This window comes from Mastacembelus armatus, chromosome 17 (assembly GCF_900324485.2).
Source record: "Mastacembelus armatus chromosome 17, fMasArm1.2, whole genome shotgun sequence".
Lineage (NCBI taxonomy): Eukaryota > Metazoa > Chordata > Actinopteri > Synbranchiformes > Mastacembelidae > Mastacembelus > Mastacembelus armatus.
The window spans coordinates 7753789-7773992 of NC_046649.1; the positions used below are offsets into that span (position 1 = coordinate 7753789).

Sequence of the window (20204 nt, forward strand, 5' to 3'; positions counted from 1 at the left end):
TTGAAAGTGCATTCAATTATGTAAAGCTTGTCTCTGTGCATATGCATTGGCTGTGCATTCTCAATATGGCCTGTTACATTTGAAATAGTAAAATACAATATTCTCCTTACTAAGAAGTGTTTCTCACAGATATGTTGATGCAGGAAACTGGGTTTCTGTCTCACATTTACTTCCATCCCGTGTTTAATATTTTAAAGATTATCTACCATCTACTACCTTTGCACCAGTATAGGAATCTGTAAAAACCCAGTATGACCAGTAAAATATTATAAATAGTATTTTCATTGCCCAAAAGTGATTATAACAGCTAAAACAGATTTTTTTTCTACCTTTACTGATCGTGATAAAGTCATATGCAAAAAAAACCAAACAAAAAACTGTACCACCATCACTTTTAGAAGGCTGTGTGCCCTCCCACAGAACATAATCACTTTTTCACAGAAACCTTTCTGCATAACACCTATTACAAGATTCCTGTTCTTTGGGAGCATGAAACCAACTTATATGTTTAGAGAAACTATCTATAGAGAAACTCCACAATCACAAGGCTCTCTCTGCCCTCATGTCCACTTTCACGAAGGACATAATTTATAAAGCAGAAGGATGTAAGGCGGCCGGACAAACTGGTAGAAAAAAGCTGGTTAAGTGACTGGAATGAGGCTGGATTCACTGGAGGCTGTGGTGGAGAGATGCAAACAGAAAAAGCTGGAGGCCATCCTGGAATAGTAGGGAATGGTGGAGGACTGTGCTGTCACTGAATGATACAGGAGATCTTCAACCCCACTGTCATCTGGCTCTACAACACCTTAGTCAATGGTAGATGACAAACCAACAAGAACTGGACTGTGAGTGACTTTCATTACTTAGCACTTATTACTTTTACAAAACTAAGTTTGCCTTTGGGGACTAATAAAGTTTAACTCATCTCATTTCTCAGAGAACAAATTAAAATAAAATACTGGAAACAAAAGATGCAGACAATGAGCTGTCTACATGAAGGCACATTAAACATTAACATTAAAGAAACCACTATATGGATCTGTGTTTTTTAGCATGGGGGGTGACCACGGCCACAGCAAGACGTCTTTGCCAGAGATTTACAAGGAGACTGATCTTTATAAGAGATTTTGGTATCCAGTATGATTCCTCACACTGATCCCTCTCCTCTCTCTGTCTCTCTCTCTGTCTCTCACTCTCTCTCTCTCTCTCTCTCTCTCCAGGAATGAGGCATGGAGATACGCTGGTGGCTTTGCTCGTCCTGTGACTCTGTCAGAAGTGCTGTTAAAAGGATTCAAGTGGGGATTTGCTGCTTTTACTGTTGCTCTGGCTATTGAATACACCTTTTTCCCCCCAAAGAAGGGCGGCCACTAATGTTCATCATTGCCAAGCACAAACCTCACCCAACAGTCTAATAATAAACTGTATTTTCTGTTTATTAAAGGTGTGTTTGATCACCACATGGCTTCACTTTTCCTTCTTTCACCCTGACACACGTTTCAACCATAACTTTACTCTGCATCTGTATTTTAGGGATAATGAGTGTTAAACTCCCATAATAGTGTTGTTGCTGAGATGAATGTGCACATGTAGTAGTTAGTTAGTCCTGCTTCCTCTTCCTGCCCAGTTTTTGGAGGCATATTTTGCAACACTTCACTGTGACTACTATAAAAACCAGCACTACAGTAGCCAACAGCGCTATGACGTCGAGGTTGAAGTACTGGAACCAGTTGAGGTCGTGGGCAACAGATTTAAGATGTTTTGCCCCTTTGTGGCGCATCACAAATTCTGTCCAGTACACTGAAAGGTCGAGTGGGTCAACTGGCCGGTCTCGATGGAGGACTGACAGCTTCTGAACACACTCTCTGTATCTGGACACACACAGGTGGACCAGATCAAAATCATAAGACTTAAGACAGTATTAAAATGCACATCCCAAAACAAACAACAACAATGTGAGAGACCACATGACCCCTCACCTGGTGTCATTGATGACTTCATTCAGTGCCCAAAGGAGGCTTTCTGTAGAGATGGAATAAATATCCAAGATGACTCCTGCTCCCCTGCTTGCCAGCTTCTGTGCGTTATCGGGCTGGTCCCCATCAAGTGGCACCATCACCATGGGAACAGCATTACACAGTCCCTCAAAGAGACCATGTGACCCAGCGTGAGTGATGAAAGCCCGAGCTCCAGGGTGTGCTAAGACACAAACATGCAAAATTAGTTGTACTGGCAAATACTGGTATTGTTGGATATTACAACACAGGGCATTCACAGACCTAGTAGGTCGTTCTGAGGCACCCATTTCATTATCTTCACATTGTTTGGGACATTGTTGGGTATCTGCCCAGTGTATCTCCAAATCACCTATCAAAGAAGGTGTCATTTATTGATGCTAGAATTAGTGCATTGTTGTATTATGTAAAAGGCATCTGTTTATGTCTTCACATACTTTCTGTGGAATCTGTCTGAAGGCCTCTAGGAAAACACAAGTGGTCTCTACTGGCATTTCTGACACCATGGAGCCCAGAGTGAACACCACAAACCCATGCTCTCCTGACACCCAGGACTCCAGATCCTGCAAAAACACAAACCCAGTGTAGTAGATCTGGTACGTCCATCTTCCTATTCATTCCTATGTTTTCCTACGTTCAAATTAATGAGATGAAGTAGGAACGATGTGAAGAAAATAAATACATTTTCCAGACCAGAAAACATTATGAAGCCTTACCTCAGGCAGGGGATTCCTCACGTTGCAGTTGATGCCACCAACTAGTACTATATTAGGCATGAGAGGTCGTGGGAACTCCAGTGTGAAGTCAATCCTGTTTAATCACAGTATCATAATATTTATCTGAACATGAGTCTTTTGACTGTTTCTCTCAATGTGATTCAGTAACTTAAAAATTCATTAAGAAATTCTGCAGTAAATGTTTTTTCTGACCTTTTTGTGTAATAGTATGTGTGTTCTTCAACACAGAACAATCCAATCTGTGTATTCTCCCAAACATCAACATATAACCTTTGTACATGTTACCTCAGTAGCCAAATGGCAGAGTCAGACAGCACGTGAGCTATGCCCACCTCCTCTCCCAGGAACTGATAGGCTATGTGGTCAAAGTGCCAGTACAGCAGTTGGCAAAGCAGCGGCTCCAGTAAAGCCACCTGTGGGTCAGAGGTATCACAGGACAATAAACAAATGCTCTACTGAAGAGTTTAGGTTATGTGTTCATGTGAGTTAAATATCAACAAAGTTCATTTAAACATGTGTTTTAGTGCCAGCACTGACTATTTCTAGAGAATTGTGTGTCTTATATCTAAAGAAATGAGAAATATGAAACACAGCAATGAGTTTGTTCAACACAGAAGCAAGTGGAGACAAATTCATTTCACTGAATAGAAAAAAGCCATCCTTCATCCATACACATGCCCGTCCAAGCATATCTGGCTACAATAGCTCACCAAAGTGTTGACAGCTCTCTCCTTAAAGCTCATTTTATCTGTGTATCCAGTGAAAAAGCGAGGCACGTATGAGGGCGGGGATGGGCAGCCTGAAGACTGCGTATCCAGGGTACATGGAATTCCCCTCAGCAAATTAATAGTGGGGATACCTGAAAGCAATTTAGCAAAGAGAGGTGAGCAGATTTACAGACACACAAACACAGATAATCCACGTGTTACAGAGCTCACCTAGTTTCCGTGCTATTAATGAGCCTGTGGGCACCACTGGGTCTGTCAAGACTGCATCAAATCTCTGCAGAATGAAAGACAGTAAAGTAGAATAGAGGGGTTAACATTCAGCAGTGTCACAGCTGAAATTAAAAACATTCACTTTTCCTTCTCTTCATTCACACGTGCATGGCTCATACAGAAGAGGCATGTCAGTGTTTGACTTTGACTAAAAATTTGTAATACCACCTAAGAGACCTTTAAACATGGACCTGACTCCAGAGACCCCTAAGCATGTCCTGTAGTTTCTTTGAAATAACAGAAATCCAAACAGATTCTCTTTATTATTTTGCAAAATATAAGATTAAATAGATAATAAATTCAAATGCCTCACAGTTTTATAGACTGCAGTGCTTTTGTATTAAACTCTATTGCATTGTACAGTTGATCTCAGTGTCGTGTTTGGCCCTGACCTGCTGTGCCAGATGGGAGATGAGACTGTCATTGAACAGGAGGCTCTCTGCAGTGGTGTGGATTAAACCCATGAATTTCTTTAATTGTGAGAAATGTGAACTTATCTTCTCCAGGAAATTCTTCGCGGATGTTTTCATTACTTCTTTATATGAGGCCAAAAAAGAGTCAACATAATCCTTGTCATAAGGAACAGGATAGGTCACAGTGTTGTAGTGTTTTCCTGGGCCCATTCACATCGTAATCTCTGGCATCACCACTGTAACTCCGTGTCCACGGCGACCCATTTCTTGGGCCATAGCCTTTATGCCGATCCAGTGACTCCCATCCATGGGCACCACCAGCAAGTTACCCAAGAAGGCTGGAGAAACGGTGCCACTTTTAGGATTGGTGTCATTGGCCTCAGCCTCTTCTGTCTTCATGTGCTCCTCTGTCCTGGAGCTCTTCTTATCTACAGCAGCATTTACCTGCTTTTCCATGTTTAGCAGCAGGAACACAAACACCGCTGATTTCCACATTGTGTCTACAGCTCACTGAGTCCTACACTGAGAAAAAGGTGGGCCACATGAGGTAAAACTGGACTAAGTTACCACCTCTACCCTGTGCTGTGAATGTCTCTATAAGTCGCCTCTTTCCTTCCAGCTCCTCTCTCTGACTCCTGGTTGTTGAAATGCCTCCGTGAATTAACAGAGTTGTGTGTGTGTTCAAAGTCCTCACAGTGTAGCAGTTGGAGCTGATAAGTTATTGTCAATGGTTGAATTACTCTGTAATTTAATATTTTAACATTTTTCACACTGCATGTGAGGGAGTGGGCAAAAGTTGAGCAGAAGAAAAGGCAGTGTTTATATGCACCGCACTGATCTTATCGTTCTTCACTGTTGGCAGTAATCAGGAATATCCATAAACATTGAAGATTTAGTTTTGCCCAATCACAGTATTCCCATTCAGTTCTATCTGAGCTTCTTAAAACAGGAATAATCCCTAACAAAAAAGTTTCTTGAGACACCTTATGGTTCTTGGGACTTTTATAGGGAGAAAACTTGTTCTAAGGTTTTGTAACGCTCATGATGACCAGTTCTGTTCCTCTACCTTTGTTGTGGTTTAATATTTCTGAGCAGACAAAGGTGGTGATGAGATCTACCTACATGCATGAATTATCAGACAATTGTTTTCTGGTAATTTGATCTGTTAATAATCACTGTGACAACCAGACTACAGTAAAGTACAACATGAACTGTATTAACTGGGCTATCTTATGTTTCTTACTCGTAAAAGGGGCCTCTGTCAAAATCTGGACTGAAAACATTATTTATTTTAGTCAATGTAGGCCTTTTTTCACAGCAGACATTTTAAATCAAAACAGTAGGAAAATTGTGTGTTAGCTGCTAATGATGAGAAAATGCTATTTATGAGTGACCCCCATATGTGTGTATTTGTGCGTACCGTTTTTTTTATTTTTTTACAACACGAAAACTTTTCTAATGTAAAACATTATATCTGTGTGGCCTTACACCGCCATGCCAATAGATGGCGCACTGAGCGCTTGTGAAAGACGCGAGAGAGTTACTTCCCCCTGGTAAGCGGGTTGAGTAATAAAGTGAATGCCGCTGTGTTAAGACGCAACTTTTTTTGTCCTCTCGTGTTTTTTCACAGTTTACTTACCGGTACACAGTGCCTAACGCCTGTGTATCCTTTGCTGCTGGCCCAGATATCCCCTAGCTCTGAGGCCGGTAACAATTGGGGGCTCATCCGGGATCCAGCACGTCCTGCCTTGGGAGATTGTCATTGCAATGGTGGGAGCCCGTGTCCAGTGTTTCAGGGAAGAATGCTGTGTCAAGTGTCTTAAATATGGACAGACACACTCACACACAACCCTTAAATACGGACAGACACTCTCACACACAACCCTTAAATATGGACAGAGACACTCACCGGCAGCCATTTCAGGGAAAAGGCACCTCCTTAGCGGCTGGTATGCCAAGCTGCATTGGTGCTGCTGCTTTGGGTAGATTAATTCATCATCTAACATTTCTGATCATGTTGTAAAATTGTCTGATGTTTCAGCTTTGTTACCACGCAGAGAATTTAAGTTACATGGTGGTCAAATCTCTGATGCAGGTTCTGATATCTCTTACAACAGTTTGAGTAAACAAATGGATGAGGGGTTGCAGGAAGGTTTTAGTGAGTCAGAAATAATCAGAACTGTCCTGAAGATAACCAAACCAGGTACTTGAAGGGAAATGCTGAGCAATAAAGAAGACCTTACTGTGGAAGGAAAAAATGTAACTGAACTCTTTCAAGAACTGAGTAACACTAGACAACAAGACAGAGAAAATCCATAACATGGGGTTATGGGGTTAAAGCAACAAATTCTTTTTGAGTCCCAACAACCAGGTGTTGATTTCAGTTATGAAAAAAAAATTGGTTCAGGGCACTTTCCTTCATACCATTTACCAGGGTTTGAATGAGAAAAATAGCTACGTACGACATGATCTTAAACCCTTCCTTTCAGACATGCAAGTTAGTGACAACTTCCTACTGGAACAGGTGACTAAGTCTACCTCCGAGGAAGAGGGACGTTTGAAATGGCTGAGTACAGTAGCTAAAACAAGATTAGTGACTGTGAATTCAGTTCGAAATGACTCAGGTGAGCTCACTGACCAGAGTAGACAGACAAAAGTTGACTCTGAATTACAGGCTAATCGTGATGCTATCAAGGAACTGACCGCCCAAGTATCCTCATTAACTAAGCATCTAGCTCAACTGACAACATCCACTGATACTAGGAAATCGATAGACAATGGCACAACTCCCATTCATCCCCAACCAACCACTGAGACAAAAGGAAAATGCCCCAACTGTGTCCAGGAGGAAAATATGAACTGTTCCCACTGTTTTATTTGTGGACAAGCTGGTCATAGGGCTATTGGCTGTCTTCAACGTAGGCTGTCGGAAAACGGGAAGAGGTCGCTGGAGAGGGGCAGCCTGTGACCTCAACCAGCTCTGAGCCCCAGAAAAAAGCCAAAACCCCAAGACATCCGCAAACAACACCACGGTGTCAGGTGGACCCAAATCGACGAGTAGCTCAGCTCATCGGCAAGCGTTGTATGGTTTCGGCTTCGATAAATGGTGTATCTCTTCCAATGTTGCTGGATTCCGGAGCTCAGGTGACAATGGTAGGAAAGGCATGGATGGAGAGAGAATTACCTACTGTCAAAATACAGCCTCTTGAATCTCTCTTTGCTAGTCAGTCTTTGGAAATAACTGCAGTTAATGGCACAGGGGTACCTCTTGAAGGTTGGGCTGAGGTTTCTCTCCAAATCTGTAGCCAGAATCATGGACACATGCCTATCAGAGTCCCACTTTTAATCAGTCGAAACTGTAGCTGTCCTGTTTTAGGTAGCAATGTCATAGCTGAGGTCATAAAAGAAAATGCCAGTCGGGATAACAAAATTGATGTTTCCACTATTCTAGAAGAAGCTTTAGGCATCAGTGCTTCCACTGTAGAAGCCTTAGTGCTGGCTCTCCAGCAGATAACCCTGGCTGAGACATCACAGCTCAGTGTCCGCTTTGGTAAGAAAGGTATAACAATACCTGCTGGACAGATTCGAGAAGTTAAGTGTCGGATTCGGGGTTGGTCAAGTGGCAGGACAATGCTGTTTCAGCCTATTGTAGAAAATGACTGCATTGATGGTTTGGAGCTGTTTCCAGCTTTAGTGGATGTTCATGGGGGATTGTCAAAATATATCAAAGTTCCAGTCCAGAACTTTACTAAACATGCTGTCTACCTGCCACAGAGGACAATTCTGGGCACGCTTGAAGATATTGTTGATCTTAAACCCCTCCAACAGTCCACTGCCATTTCTGAGTCCAGGCCCTATGATATTCCACAATTATGCTCAGTTCAGTTAAGGACTGATGATCTGAAAAATCTTGAAAACAATAGTAACCCTTCTGAGCATCCAAATAAAAATAAATGGCACCCCCCAGTTGACTTATCACATTTAGCAGAGGATGAACAAAAAATAGTCAAATAGATGCTTTATGAGCAGTCAGATGTATTTGCTAGGGATGACACAGATATTGGTTGCATCCCTGACCTACAACTTAAAATCTGCTTAAAAGATGATACACAAGTTCAAAAGCCCTACAATGCGGTCCCAAAGCCCTTGTACAGAGAGGTAAAGGACTATGTTCAAAAGCTGCTTGATCACGGGTGGATTCAGAAGTCCATGTCACCTTATTCCTCCCCCGTGGTCTGCGTAAGGAAAAAAGATATGAGCCTACGTCTGTGTGTAGACTTCCATGGACTAAATGGTAAAACCGTCCCAGACTGCCACCCCCTTCCACGTATTCAGGATCTATTGGATAATCTGGGAGGTTACTCGTGGTTCTCCATATTAGACCAAGGTAGTGCCTATCACCAGGGCTTTGTTGAGGAGAAGTCTAGGCACCTCACAGCTTTCAACACACCCTGGGGATTGTATGAGTGGATTCGCCTACCCTTCGGCCTGACCAATGCACCAGCAGCTTTCCAAAAGTGTATGGAGGGTGTGCTGAATGGTCTGAGGGAAGAGTGCTCTTTCCCATACTTAGACGATGTTCTCTGCTTTTCTGAAACCTTTCAGAACCATGTCAAAGACTTGAAGAGAGTTTTCTGCCGAAGAATGTTGGAGAAGTTCGTGCTCTTTTAGGCTTTCTGGGCTACAATCGATCCTTTATTCAGGATTTTTCCCGAATAGCTCGCCCACTGTACCAGCTTCAAGAGAGTCCTGGTGAGAATGGGGAGAAGCCTGTCAAAAGTTGGACAACCAAACTGGGTCTAAAAAAGGGCCAGTTATCATCCAAGGCACCAGTTCAGTGGACCACTGAACACAGCGCTGTGGTTGCCCGCCTCATCGACATGTTGACTTCCTCTCCTATCTTGGCCTACCCAGACTTTAATTTGCCTTTTGTCCTCCACACCGACGCAGCTAATGAGGGTCTGGGGCGGTACTCTATCAGGAACAGGGGGGTAAACTACATGTAATCGCCTATGGCTCCAGGTCGCTCTCACCTGCTGAGAAGAACTATCACCTCCATTCCAACAAGCTTGAGTTCCTCGCCTTAAAATGGGACATCTGCGATAAATTTCGTGATTACCTCTACTATGCCCCCACATTCACAGTATTCACGCATAATAACCCCCTTTCCTATATCTTGAGTACTGCCAAGCTGAGTGCTGTTGGGCATCGTTGGGTGGGTGAATTAGCTGACTTTCATTTCACTATAAAATACAGGCCAGGCAAAACCAACACAGATGACACCGTATCACGGTTCCCGCTGAAGCTTCAGGACCACATCAGAGAATACTCAGAGGCTTTACCTCCAGATGTTATTTCGGCCATATGGCAGGGAGATAGAAGAGGTGCCCTGGGCTGCGGCCCTTCAGCTGGGTTATAGTGATGATGATCCCCTTTCTGCCAGCACATCCATGTGTCCTTCTGAGGACATTCAATCTGCCCAAAAGGAAGATATGTCCATCAGTGAGGTCATTACTTTGAAAGAGAGAGGATGGAACCCCAGTGACAAAGACAAAAGACACATGGGACCATCCACACGACGACTGATACACGAATGGAACAAACTTCTACTGGATAAGGGAATCTTATACAGACAGACAGGACAACATAGACAACTGGTTCTCCCGAACTCTTTAAAGTCTCTTGCGCTTAAACACCTTCATGATGACATGGGGCATGTCGGGGCCCACAAAGTCATCCACCTGGCAAGGCAAAGGTTTTATTGGCCTTTCATGCAGCGCGACATAGAAGATTACGTCATCCGTCAATGCCCATGCATCAAGAAAAAGCGACCCACTGTTCCCGGAAAGGCACCAATGGGCTCAATCGCAACTAGTGTCCCATTTGAGCTACTGTCCATTGACTATCTCCATCTTGAACCAAGTAAGGGAGGCTACGAGTATATCTTAGTTCTTGTAGACCATTTCACCTGCTTTGCCCAGGCCTACCCCACACGGAACAAATCAGGAAAAACGGCAGCAGAAAAGATTTTTTATGACTTTATACCACGCTTTGGGTATCCACAAAAGCTCCACCATGATCAGGGCCGGGAGTTCGAGAATAACTTGTTCCAACGACTTCAGCAATTAGCTGGCATTAATCATTCTCGAACGACCCCCTATCACCCCCAGGGGAACCCCATTGAGCGTCTGAATAGAACACTGCTTCAAATGCTTCGAACACTATCAGAGGACACCACTATGATCGTGGTGTCAGAGGAATTGTGCTTCAGTCAGGTGATCGCGTGCTTGTCCGCAACCTCTCCGAGAGAGGCGGGCCTGGTAAACTTCGTCCTTACTGGGAAAACAAAGTTCACCGTGTTGTTGAGAGGATGGGAGACGGTCCTGTATATCAAATTCAAGCTGAAACTGGTGACCGCACCCTCCGAGTACTGCATCGTAATCTCCTTTTGCCTGTGAACGATCTTCCACTTGAACATGACGGTCAAGACAATCAGACATGGAATCAACCAAAACAGAAACAACACCACGTGAACAGTCAGCCTCAAATGTCTGATACTTTGGAGAACGAAGCCAGCTAGCCAGTTGCCATCTGTGGAAACACAGGAACAACTGGGTGACTGCACAGCTAGCAGTGATGAGGAAACTGACCTGGGTGCACAACAACACCCAGCGAACGGGGAAGATGTCATTCTGCGCAGGTCTACACGTGCAGTAAAACCAAAGGAAGTGTTCACATACAATCAGATGGGCCAACCTACATATCAAGCTTGGAGACTAGGAGCTAATGCGATGCATGCTTGTGTGCTTTATCCTGTCCAGACTTACCCTGTACTACCTGACATACACCACTACACAGTGCCCACAGTATGGGCGTTCTAAAGTATGGGCGTTCTAAAAATAAAAAATAGTCATGAAAGAATACAAGTCACTTGACGTTCTAAAACGTGCACATACCTACTATGAACAACAGCCTAATAGTTCACCTTCAGTGACAACTATACTTACCTAACTAGTTAGTTTTAGATGTACAGAGACATCTCTAAAAGCAGGGGAGAGTGTAATGGGGTGAGAAAATGCTATTTATGAGTGACCCCCATATGTGTGTATTTGTGCGTACCGTTTTTTTTATTTTTTTACAACACGAAAACTTTTCTAATGTAAAACATTATATCTGTGTGGCCTTACACCGCCATGCCAATAGATGGCGCACTGAGCGCTTGTGAAAGACGCGAGAGAGTTACTTCCCCCTGGTAAGCGGGTTGAGTAATAAAGTGAATGCCGCTGTGTTAAGACGCAACTTTTTTTGTCCTCTCGTGTTTTTTCACAGTTTACTTACCGGTACACAGTGCCTAACGCCTGTGTATCCTTTGCTGCTGGCCCAGATATCCCCTAGCTCTGAGGCCGGTAACACCTATGACACACAATAGGCCATATGACACCATGAGCCTAAAACCAGAACTGCTAAACGGACTTGAGCCTCTTTGTTTACACCAGGACTTTTCTCACTGTGACACACGTGTTTAATCACGAGTTACTCTGTACATTAGGTAGGTCTACGACATTCAACCTAAAATCAACTTAATTTTTTTTTTTATAGAATAACACAACAATAACAATAACAAGGGTTATTTTTGCCCTTGTAAAACAGCTCCAATAATTTGACCGAAAACAACAATAATATAAAAAACCTTTTTTAAAAAGGTAATATATAGGAATACTATTACTCACTGTTTTGTGCATAATGACTTATTTTCTCCATTTCAGTACATGTCTGTACTTCTAACTAGAGATAAGTAGTATAATTATGAATACAATACTTTTACTAGGTATTTTTAAGTATTGTTCGTGTGCACGTGGGTCTGGTTTAAAGGCAGTTTCGACCATTCAAGCTCCTCTCCAGGTGGAGGCAGCGCAGCGCCATTTTCTACTCACAGCTGTAGAAGAAGAGCCAACACGTGACCTGCCCCGCGGCGCGTGCAGCTCCCAGTTATCCTCGAGCTCATTAGGGACACGAGCGGCTGCGGTTAAAAGTAAGCGCCATGCTGTTTTGTAGTTTTAGCGAACTACACGTCGAATAAAACCGTAAGAACATGGCAAAACACAAAAACCGTGTACAGTCTGAGTCGAAGTAAGTTTGGGAGTCACTGCCGAGGGAGCGTCAACACCCAGTTAGCTTAGCTGGGCTGGTAAACATGAGCTAGATGAAACTAACTTAGTACTCGATATTTTACGGATTGTGAACAGTGCCGAGTTGATTTCCTGTTGAATTCTATGTGTGTATTTGAGTTTCCTTCATACAACAGTCCTGAAGAAATGTTACCTTGTATATACCCCCCCCCCCTCTTACTGTGAGAAAGACCTGTGTTTAAACTAAGTGATAGATTTTAGCTAAACTTTGACACAATAATGCATAATCGTATGCAGTATAGTGGTGTTTAAACAAGCCCATTACTGAGCTCTATTTTTCCCTTTCCACTGTTTGGGATTTCTGTCATTAAAGTGGTTTGTTGTCTTGAAATCTGCAGGCCTGCAGCTGACAACTGCTTTAAGGCAGATGGTACATCATCAGTTCATTCATTTTTCTTAACACTAGAATATCACAGGTAAGACCACATGAACTTTCAAAAGGTGTCCAGCCTGTGACATCTGGCTATTTAAATCCTTAAATTACAAAACTGTGCGCATCCATGTCCGACGTGTTTTTTTGTTTTTTTTTTAATCACATAGTCACTTTTGATCTCTGTCGCAGGTCAGTTGAGTACTGTCTGAAGTGGAAAAGACCCATGAGTCCCAAACGCTCCTCCAGACTATCAAGAGCCTCTAAGAAGAACCTCTGGAGAAACAGCAGCCCAAATGAAGAGACTGTCCAGTGCAGGGCGAGCCTGAGACAGAAGACAGGGCAGAGAAAGACCAAAGCTGTTGAGGGCCCAGCTGATACACCTGCAGGGAGGGGGCGAGACATCATCAATATCATCAACAGCAGTCATGAAGCAGAGCATGTGGAGGATGAAGAAACATTTGTACATGTAGCAGAAAAAGGACTGAACAATGAAGATGAAGACTCTGATGCCAGCAGTACAGTTTCTGGTCCCTCTCGCTTAAATCCAGTCATTCCCACACAGCACCTTTGCCCAGCCTGTCAGAAGCTCTACCAGAAAGCAAGGAAGATGAAAAAGCCAATCAAAAACAAACTTCTAAACAATGGCAAGTGCACTTGTTAATAGTATTTGTCGTGAGACGAAAATGTAATGACTCCATGCACACAAAAGTACAAAAAATTTCCTTCTCCTGTATATTCTCAATCTCTACCGTCATAACGAGTTGGTGATAATACAGCATAATAGTTGATGACATAATTAAAATATATGCATCAAAGAAGTTACTTAGAAAACAAATACATTTTGTAGATTGTTATTCAAATTTTCCATTACAGATAAGTTGAAGTCTGAAGTAAATTAGCTGCTATTTTTTGCCACTGCAGGCTGAGTTATGCTTTGAAATAATAGCTTTATACAATGTATTTGATTGCATCTGAAGGCCAGAGTGTTTATAGTTGGGTCAGCCTGAAAGAGACTCTGGGAGACCATAAATGTAAAAGATGCCCATCACAGAAAGGAGGAAGATGCATTAATTATTTAATTATACGGATAATGATGCACATTTACATAATATCTCCCAGGAGACATTTGTGTCTATGTTTGACACAGATTTTTGCATGGAAAGTGTCAGAAGTAGTTGTGACAAAATAAGAAAAGAGAAATTCATACAATGCTCCTTACTAACTGCACAGCTGTCGAGTAACAACATAGATGAAGTGGATTGGAAAGCTAGGGAAATTGTCCAGTGCAGGGCTTCGTTCCAATTTCAGTGTCGGAGGGGTTTGGGGGAAGGGGGATGCAGAAGCTTTTCAAATATCTGTGAAACAGTTCTGTTGAAGCATCCAGTCATCCTCATATATATGTGAAATGTTGGACTTTTTCACAGAAACAATATGACCAACTCATACATGCTGAATAATAGCAAAATGTCATTGAAGTAATCCATCCATCCATTTTCTTCCACTTTATCTGGGGCTGGGTCGTGGAGCCAGTGACCTAACCACTGATGCCCAGACTTCCTTCTCCTTAGTCACTTCCTTCAGCTCTTCGGGGGAATACCAGGGCTTTCCCAGGCCAGCCAAGAGACATAGTCCCTCCAGCGTGTCCTGGGTCCTCCCCGGGACAGGCCTGGAACACCTCCCCAGGAAGGCACCCAGGAGGCATCCAGAACAGATGCCTGAGCCACCCCAGCTGGCTCCTCTCAATGTGGAGGAGCAGCGGCTCTACTCTGAGCTCCTCCTGGGTGACCGAGCTTCTCACCCTATCTATAAGGAAGCACCCGGCCACCTGTGAAAAAGCTCATTTCAGCTGCTTGTGACCTTTCGGACGTGACCCAGAGCTCATGACTATAGGTGAGAGTAGGAACGTAGTTTGACCGGTAAATAGAGAGCTTCGCCTTTTGACTCAGCTACTTCTTCACCACAACAGACCAGTACACCGACTGCATTGCTGCTGCCGCCTGCATCGATCCGTCAGTCAATCTACCATTCTGTCTTTCCCTCACTCGTGAACAAGATCCCAAGATACTTACACCCCTCCACTTGAGGCAGGATCTCTCCCCTGACCTGGAGAGGGCAGCCATCTTTTTCCATTTGAGCACCATGGCCTCGGACTTGGAGCTGCTGATTCTCATCCCAGCCGCTTCACAAGGTCCTGGCTTGATGAAGCCAACAGGACTACATAATCTGCAAAAAGCAGAGATGGAATCTTGTCCTTGAACTGGACTCCCTCCAGCCCTCTGGCTGTGCCTAGAAATTCTGTCCATGGAAATAATGAATAGAACCGGTGACAAAGGGCAGCCAAAGCTGGAGTCCGACATGCACTGGGAACAAGTCTGACTTACTGCCGGCAATGTGAACTAAGCTCCTGCTCCAGTTATACAGAGACCGAACAGTCCTGAGCAGATAGCCCTGGACCCCCCACACGATGCCATGAGAGACGTGGCCAAATGCCTACTCCAAGTCCACAAAGCATATGTGAACTGGTTGGGCAAACTCCCATGAATCCTTGAGCACCCCGGAGAGGGTATAGAGCTGGTCCAGCGATCCACGACCACAACGAAAAGCGCATTGTTCCTCCTGGATCCAAGGTTCTATTATTGGCTGAATTCTCCCCTCCAGTACCCTGTCACAGGCCTTCCCAGGGAGGCTGAGGGGTGTGATCCTCCTATAGTTGGAACACATTATCTGGTCCCCCTTCTTACAGTGTTTACATTGGAGGCGGGGAGCTGTTGACCTCAACACGGGACATTGCTGGATGGTGGAAGGAATGCTATATTCAGAGTAAAGGTGCATCTTGACATATATGATCTCTCTCTGGTTTTTTCTTCAGATCCCAAGTCACTGACATGTGACCAATGGGCCCTGATCAAAAAGTGGAGACCGAGAATGCTTCATCATACAAGAGGGTAAGACTGCTGCAGGGCTTTAAGGTGGAACACCAGTAGTTGATCAAATTCACTTGTGCCTAGCTGATTATAACTACACCTCTGTTTTGTCAGGAAGCTTTTGAGCCATGTACAGCAGATTAAGAAAAGACTTAAGGTCAAGAAAGGTGGGAACAAAAGTGAGCAATATATAGCACAATCATCAGCCTGCTCAAGGCCACACATTTTCCTACTGAGGTAATGCATCTGTGCTAATAAGTCATATTCCCTACAACAGCAAAGCAAACCAAATATCCTGTTCACATTAAATGTGATGTGTTTTTGTGTCAGGAATCATAGACATTGTGTCAAAGTAGCAGTGAAACAGGAGAGGAAGAAGGCCAAGACAGGGAAGAGGGCAAGAGATGATTCTCAGGGTTCTCGCCTCGCTAAGCAGCAACGTCTCCACAGCACCAGCTGCCACCAACACATTCGTAGTAGTTATACAGATGACAGCCATCATCAGTCAACCAGCGGCCACAGCAGCAGAGCTGGTTTTGAGAGCTGTGGTGGTCAAGAAATCGGTAATCAAGCAGACACAGATCTGACTGTTGAGTTGGTTCCCCCCACTGTCGTCATGGAAACCACCAAACCTAGAGAGCCCCCGCCAAAAACACCAATGAAGAAAACACCAAAGAAGACAGGGTTCAGAGACATGCTTGCTAGGATGAGGGCAAATAGCAGCAAGATTGTCAGAGAAACGGTTACTGGGATGAATCTGACTTTTTTTTAAGCCACAGTATATAATTTGTGTTGTTTAGTTGCCTATTGATTTAAATGTGAGTTGCTTGTTGACTGAATACTGGTTTGTAAGTAGTTGTTGCTAGTCACTTTCCAAGAGTTTATTGACAGAGTTTAGGAGTTACGCATATCTGCATATTATTTATGTTCTCTTAAATATTAGAATGTCTTCTATTTAATGTTTCATGCAGCTGAATGACTCCAACTTTTTGTTTTGTTCTGTTTTTAGCACCTTCTTATGTTCCTACAATTATAGTCTTTTATGACACCTTTAATATTACCTTTTTTTAGTGTCATTGTTCTGAAGGCCCACATGGTGGCGCACCTTCTAATGATTGTAGTCTGTTGTGTACATTTACGCGCACAGGCTATTTGAAGCTGTTTTCCAGAAAATTCTCAGTGTACTTGCACTCAATGACAACAATAAACATACAGAACGCACGCACACCCTCAGCACATACACAGGGCTGCAATTGTGCTTGCGGAGTGTAAATCTGCTGGTTTAACTAGTGTATGGTTAATGTTAGCAGGGTAGGTATTGACACATAATGGGGAAAACTGAACTAGTTTGCACAATAACTGGCTCTGATATTTCTAGATGAAATGCACACTTAAAATTAATATAAATATGTAGAGCTGAGTGTTTCCTGTTACGAGATGTCAAAATATAAGCAAGATCGGTACAGGTATCTGGATACTTTTGCTGAGATCAAATAGGTCACAGATCTTTTACAACACTCCAGATTTGAGTTCTACACAGCAATGTTATTTCTGAGATTTTTGTGCTGATACCAGTGAATGTGGAGGAAGGGTGGGGAAACTGAGAAGAAGATAAGGAACTCAGTTATTGAAGGTTTGACAGTGTTTTTTGGGGGGTTGGTGGGTGTTGCTGTTTACTTATGGGATTAGTCTATGGGGATTAGAGGATGGGGACTTACGGTCAGAACTGCTAAGAACCAGGAAATGTGTCCGTTGACCAATTTGGCATCACACACATGTATATGCAGTTTAGTTATAAGCAATGAATGCATTGACTTTACATTGTGTTTAATTATTAAAATGAAATTGTTGTATGGCATGCTCCAGGCTCCATTTCATAACACTCCAGAGGGATGTGCTCCTGCTCACATCAGAGTTTTCCTACAATACAAAAAGGTGACTCACAAGCACTCATGGTCCACTGACAGTTAACGATCAGATGGAGACAAGTCCAACACAGCAGGCGAGAGCATCGTAATCATCCCACGTTCAGTTGCAGAATATCACACTCCTTGTCTCCCAGCATCTCTCTGTCTCCTTCCCATGCATGATGTGCATACATGCTTGTTTGAATTGTATAAAACAGTGACGCAAATAGGACAAATATGTTCACACACCAGCGAGAGCAGAAACTCCTGCTTGTTCCTATTTAACAGAGCATGGAGTTTTGGAGAGATACTGTTAAACACGTACACATTACGCATTCTTTGATTGTCAACCATGTTCTTCCCTATTGCCAATAGTTTCTTATTATTACAATCCAGAGGTCTTAGGGCCAAAACAATTCAAGCATTTCACACACAAACACACAGACAAAACAGTATCCTGTGATAGAACCACTATCAGCACCTGACACCTCGAAAACAGGAAAAGCATTTTCAGCAGGGACACAGATGTGTTAGAGTGTTTAGGGGAGGAGCATGAACACAACTATATAACCCCTCTGTACAGAAATCTCAACTTCACTCTGCTGAGAAAAGAGAGGGACTGCCTCCATCATGTCGTACTATGAGGTAAGGTTGATCTAGTCGAGCATAAATTCAGAAATGTGTTAAGAATATATTTTGACTGAACTTTATTCACTCTAACCTTCCCCATCTCTGTCTCCAGCATATCCTTTTGGATTATGACCTGAATGACACAGGTTCAGGTTCTGGTTCTGGCGAGTTAGGGGGGGATCTGGAGGAGCCTTGTGAGGTGGAGCATGTGATGACTACTGAGCTTCAGCAGGTCTTCTTGCCAGTGGTCTACGCTCTCATCTTCATTCTAGGCATCACTGGAAACGGCCTGGTTGTTGTAGTGCTGGGCTGCCAACGCCGGTGAGAGGACGCATGAAGCTTTGCCTTCAGTAAATTTCTTGGAATTTGTGGCTTTGAGATGTTGGAAATGGGCATAAATATAATTTGATTTTTTTACTCTTGTGTGTATCTGCAGGTCCAAATGCAGCCTCACAGATCGGTATCGCCTCCATCTGTCAGCTGCTGATCTCCTCTTTGTTCTGGCACTGCCATTCTGGGCTGTGGACGCAGCCCTGGTGGACTGGCGTTTTGGGTCGGCCACATGTGTCGGCGTGCATGTGATCTACACAGTCAACCTGTACGGCAGTGTGCTCATCTTGGCATTCATCAGCCTGGACCGCTACCTGGCAGTAGTCCGAGCCACAGACACCAACACCGGTGGGCTGAGGCAGCTGCTGGCACACAGACTGGTATATGTAGGTGAGTGTGAAAGACTGCTAAACATTGTCATTGTCACTAAACTCAGCATTTTCTCTTTCCTCTTCTCTACTCCTTCAGTCATCTCTCTCTCTTATGATCTTATATCTCTTCCTCCCTCAGGGGCCTGGTTGCCTGCTGCCCTGCTGGCAGTGCCAGACCTTATTTTTGCCAGGACTCAGGAAGGAGGAGAAGGTGCCACTGTGTGCCAGCGATTCTACCCAGCAGGCAATGCTCCTATCTGGGTTGCTGTCTTCCACCTCCAGCTGGTCCTGGTGGGCCTGGTGATCCCCGGCCTGGTCCTGCTGGTGTGTTACTGTGTCATTGTCACCAGGCTGACCCGGGGCCCTCTGGGGGGCCAGAGGCAGAAAAGACGAGCGGTCAGGACCACCATTGCTTTGGTGCTGTGCTTCTTCGTGTGCTGGCTGCCTTATGGAGCGGGCATCTCTGTGGATGCTCTGCTACGCCTGGATGTCTTGCCCCGCAGCTGCAACCTGGAGGCTGTTCTCAGTGTGTGGCTGGCAGTGGCTGAGCCCATGGCGTTCGCTCACTGCTGCTTGAACCCGTTGCTGTACGCCTTTCTGGGCGCAGGGTTCAAGAGTTCAGCCCGCAGAGCCCTCACTCTCAGCCGTGCGTCCAGTTTGAAGATTTTACCACGAAAACGACCAGGGGCCTCCACGACCACAGAGTCCGAGTCCTCCAGTTTACATTCCAGCTAGTGTTTTTTTGTGCTGTATATACATGTATATACTGTATATACATGTAATGTATGTATGTGTGTGTGTGAGGACATTTACACAAAGTTACTGAGCAGGAGCAGTCTGCTGGTCCATGACTTGTTTTCTGTCTCATTGTAAATACAGTTTGTAAAATTGTTTTCAGTGCTGCTGTGCTTTTTTGTCTTTTGTACATGTTTGTAATAAAATAAGCAAATAACCCATATTTGTGAAAGTGGATTTTATTCTCACCTATGTTTCTTGCTTCCTGAGTGAAACTGTGTTAATTGCATATTAACCATTCAACTGCAGCTATGGCTACTTTCACCATGTCTCATTCTCAGATACCAATAAAACAAAAATTACACTGATCACACAATTGAGTCTTTAATCAACCAAGCTGGTGAGGTATCAGATGAAAGCATTTAGCTTTATCACAGAAAACATGTTGAAATGGGACAGGAAAGGTGGATTCAGAAAAACAATAATCCCCAAATGTTTTTGGTCTCACATGGTTTAATTGCAAGTCAACAGCTGCAAACACTGGTCAAGTCCAAATAATGATTGTTTTGTGGAAATAGTACAGAT

At 43.7% G+C, this 20204-nt stretch overlaps 2 protein-coding genes, 1 long non-coding RNA gene and 1 pseudogene across 6 annotated transcripts; 3 read left to right on the plus strand and 1 right to left on the minus strand.

The window, feature by feature from the left end:
- Nucleotides 1–576: 576 nt before the first annotated feature.
- Nucleotides 577–1457, plus strand: LOC113134792 (uncharacterized). The gene is made up of 2 exons (XR_003296094.2): nt 577–845; nt 1221–1457. It is a non-coding gene; the product is annotated as an uncharacterized LOC113134792 (long non-coding RNA).
- On the minus strand, nt 1416–4655 carry LOC113134791 (UDP-glucuronosyltransferase 1-1-like; annotated as a pseudogene).
- Nucleotides 4656–12110: 7455 nt separating this feature from the next.
- On the plus strand, nt 12111–16446 carry LOC113134712 (uncharacterized). 4 transcript variants are annotated; one of them, XM_026314198.2, is made up of 6 exons: nt 12111–12290; nt 12688–12765; nt 12912–13366; nt 15592–15667; nt 15761–15883; nt 15977–16446. In XM_026314198.2, the coding sequence occupies exons 1-6, from the start codon at nt 12253–12255 to the stop codon at nt 16416–16418; spliced, it is 1212 nt and encodes a 403-aa protein (XP_026169983.1). In that variant the 5' UTR covers nt 12111–12252; the 3' UTR covers nt 16419–16446. The 4 variants fall into 4 exon arrangements, with proteins under 4 accessions (XP_026169983.1, XP_026169985.1, XP_026169984.1 ...); XM_026314200.2 differs by having other exon boundaries at nt 12113–12192; XM_026314199.2 differs by having other exon boundaries at nt 12114–12192; nt 12688–13366.
- Nucleotides 16447–17519: 1073 nt separating this feature from the next.
- On the plus strand, nt 17520–19828 carry LOC113134713 (C-X-C chemokine receptor type 4-like). The gene is made up of 5 exons (XM_026314202.1): nt 17520–17648; nt 18137–18198; nt 18296–18504; nt 18620–18903; nt 19024–19828. The coding sequence occupies exons 2-5, from the start codon at nt 18184–18186 to the stop codon at nt 19617–19619; spliced, it is 1104 nt and encodes a 367-aa protein (XP_026169987.1). The 5' UTR covers nt 17520–17648; nt 18137–18183; the 3' UTR covers nt 19620–19828.
- Nucleotides 19829–20204: the final 376 nt, after the last annotated feature.

Coding starts and splice junctions, on each gene's coding strand:
- LOC113134712 (XM_026314198.2), top strand. CDS start 12,253: ATGGCAAAACACAAAAACCGTGTACAGTCTGAGTCGAA. Junction 12,766..12,911: donor TTAACACTAGAATATCACAG/GTAAGACCACAT, acceptor TCTCTGTCGCAG/GTCAGTTGAGTACTGTCTGA. Junction 13,367..15,591: donor AAACAAACTTCTAAACAATG/GCAAGTGCACTT, acceptor TTTTTTCTTCAG/ATCCCAAGTCACTGACATGT.
- LOC113134713 (XM_026314202.1), top strand. Junction 18,505..18,619: donor GTGCTGGGCTGCCAACGCCG/GTGAGAGGACGC, acceptor GTGTATCTGCAG/GTCCAAATGCAGCCTCACAG. Junction 18,904..19,023: donor ACACAGACTGGTATATGTAG/GTGAGTGTGAAA, acceptor TTCCTCCCTCAG/GGGCCTGGTTGCCTGCTGCC.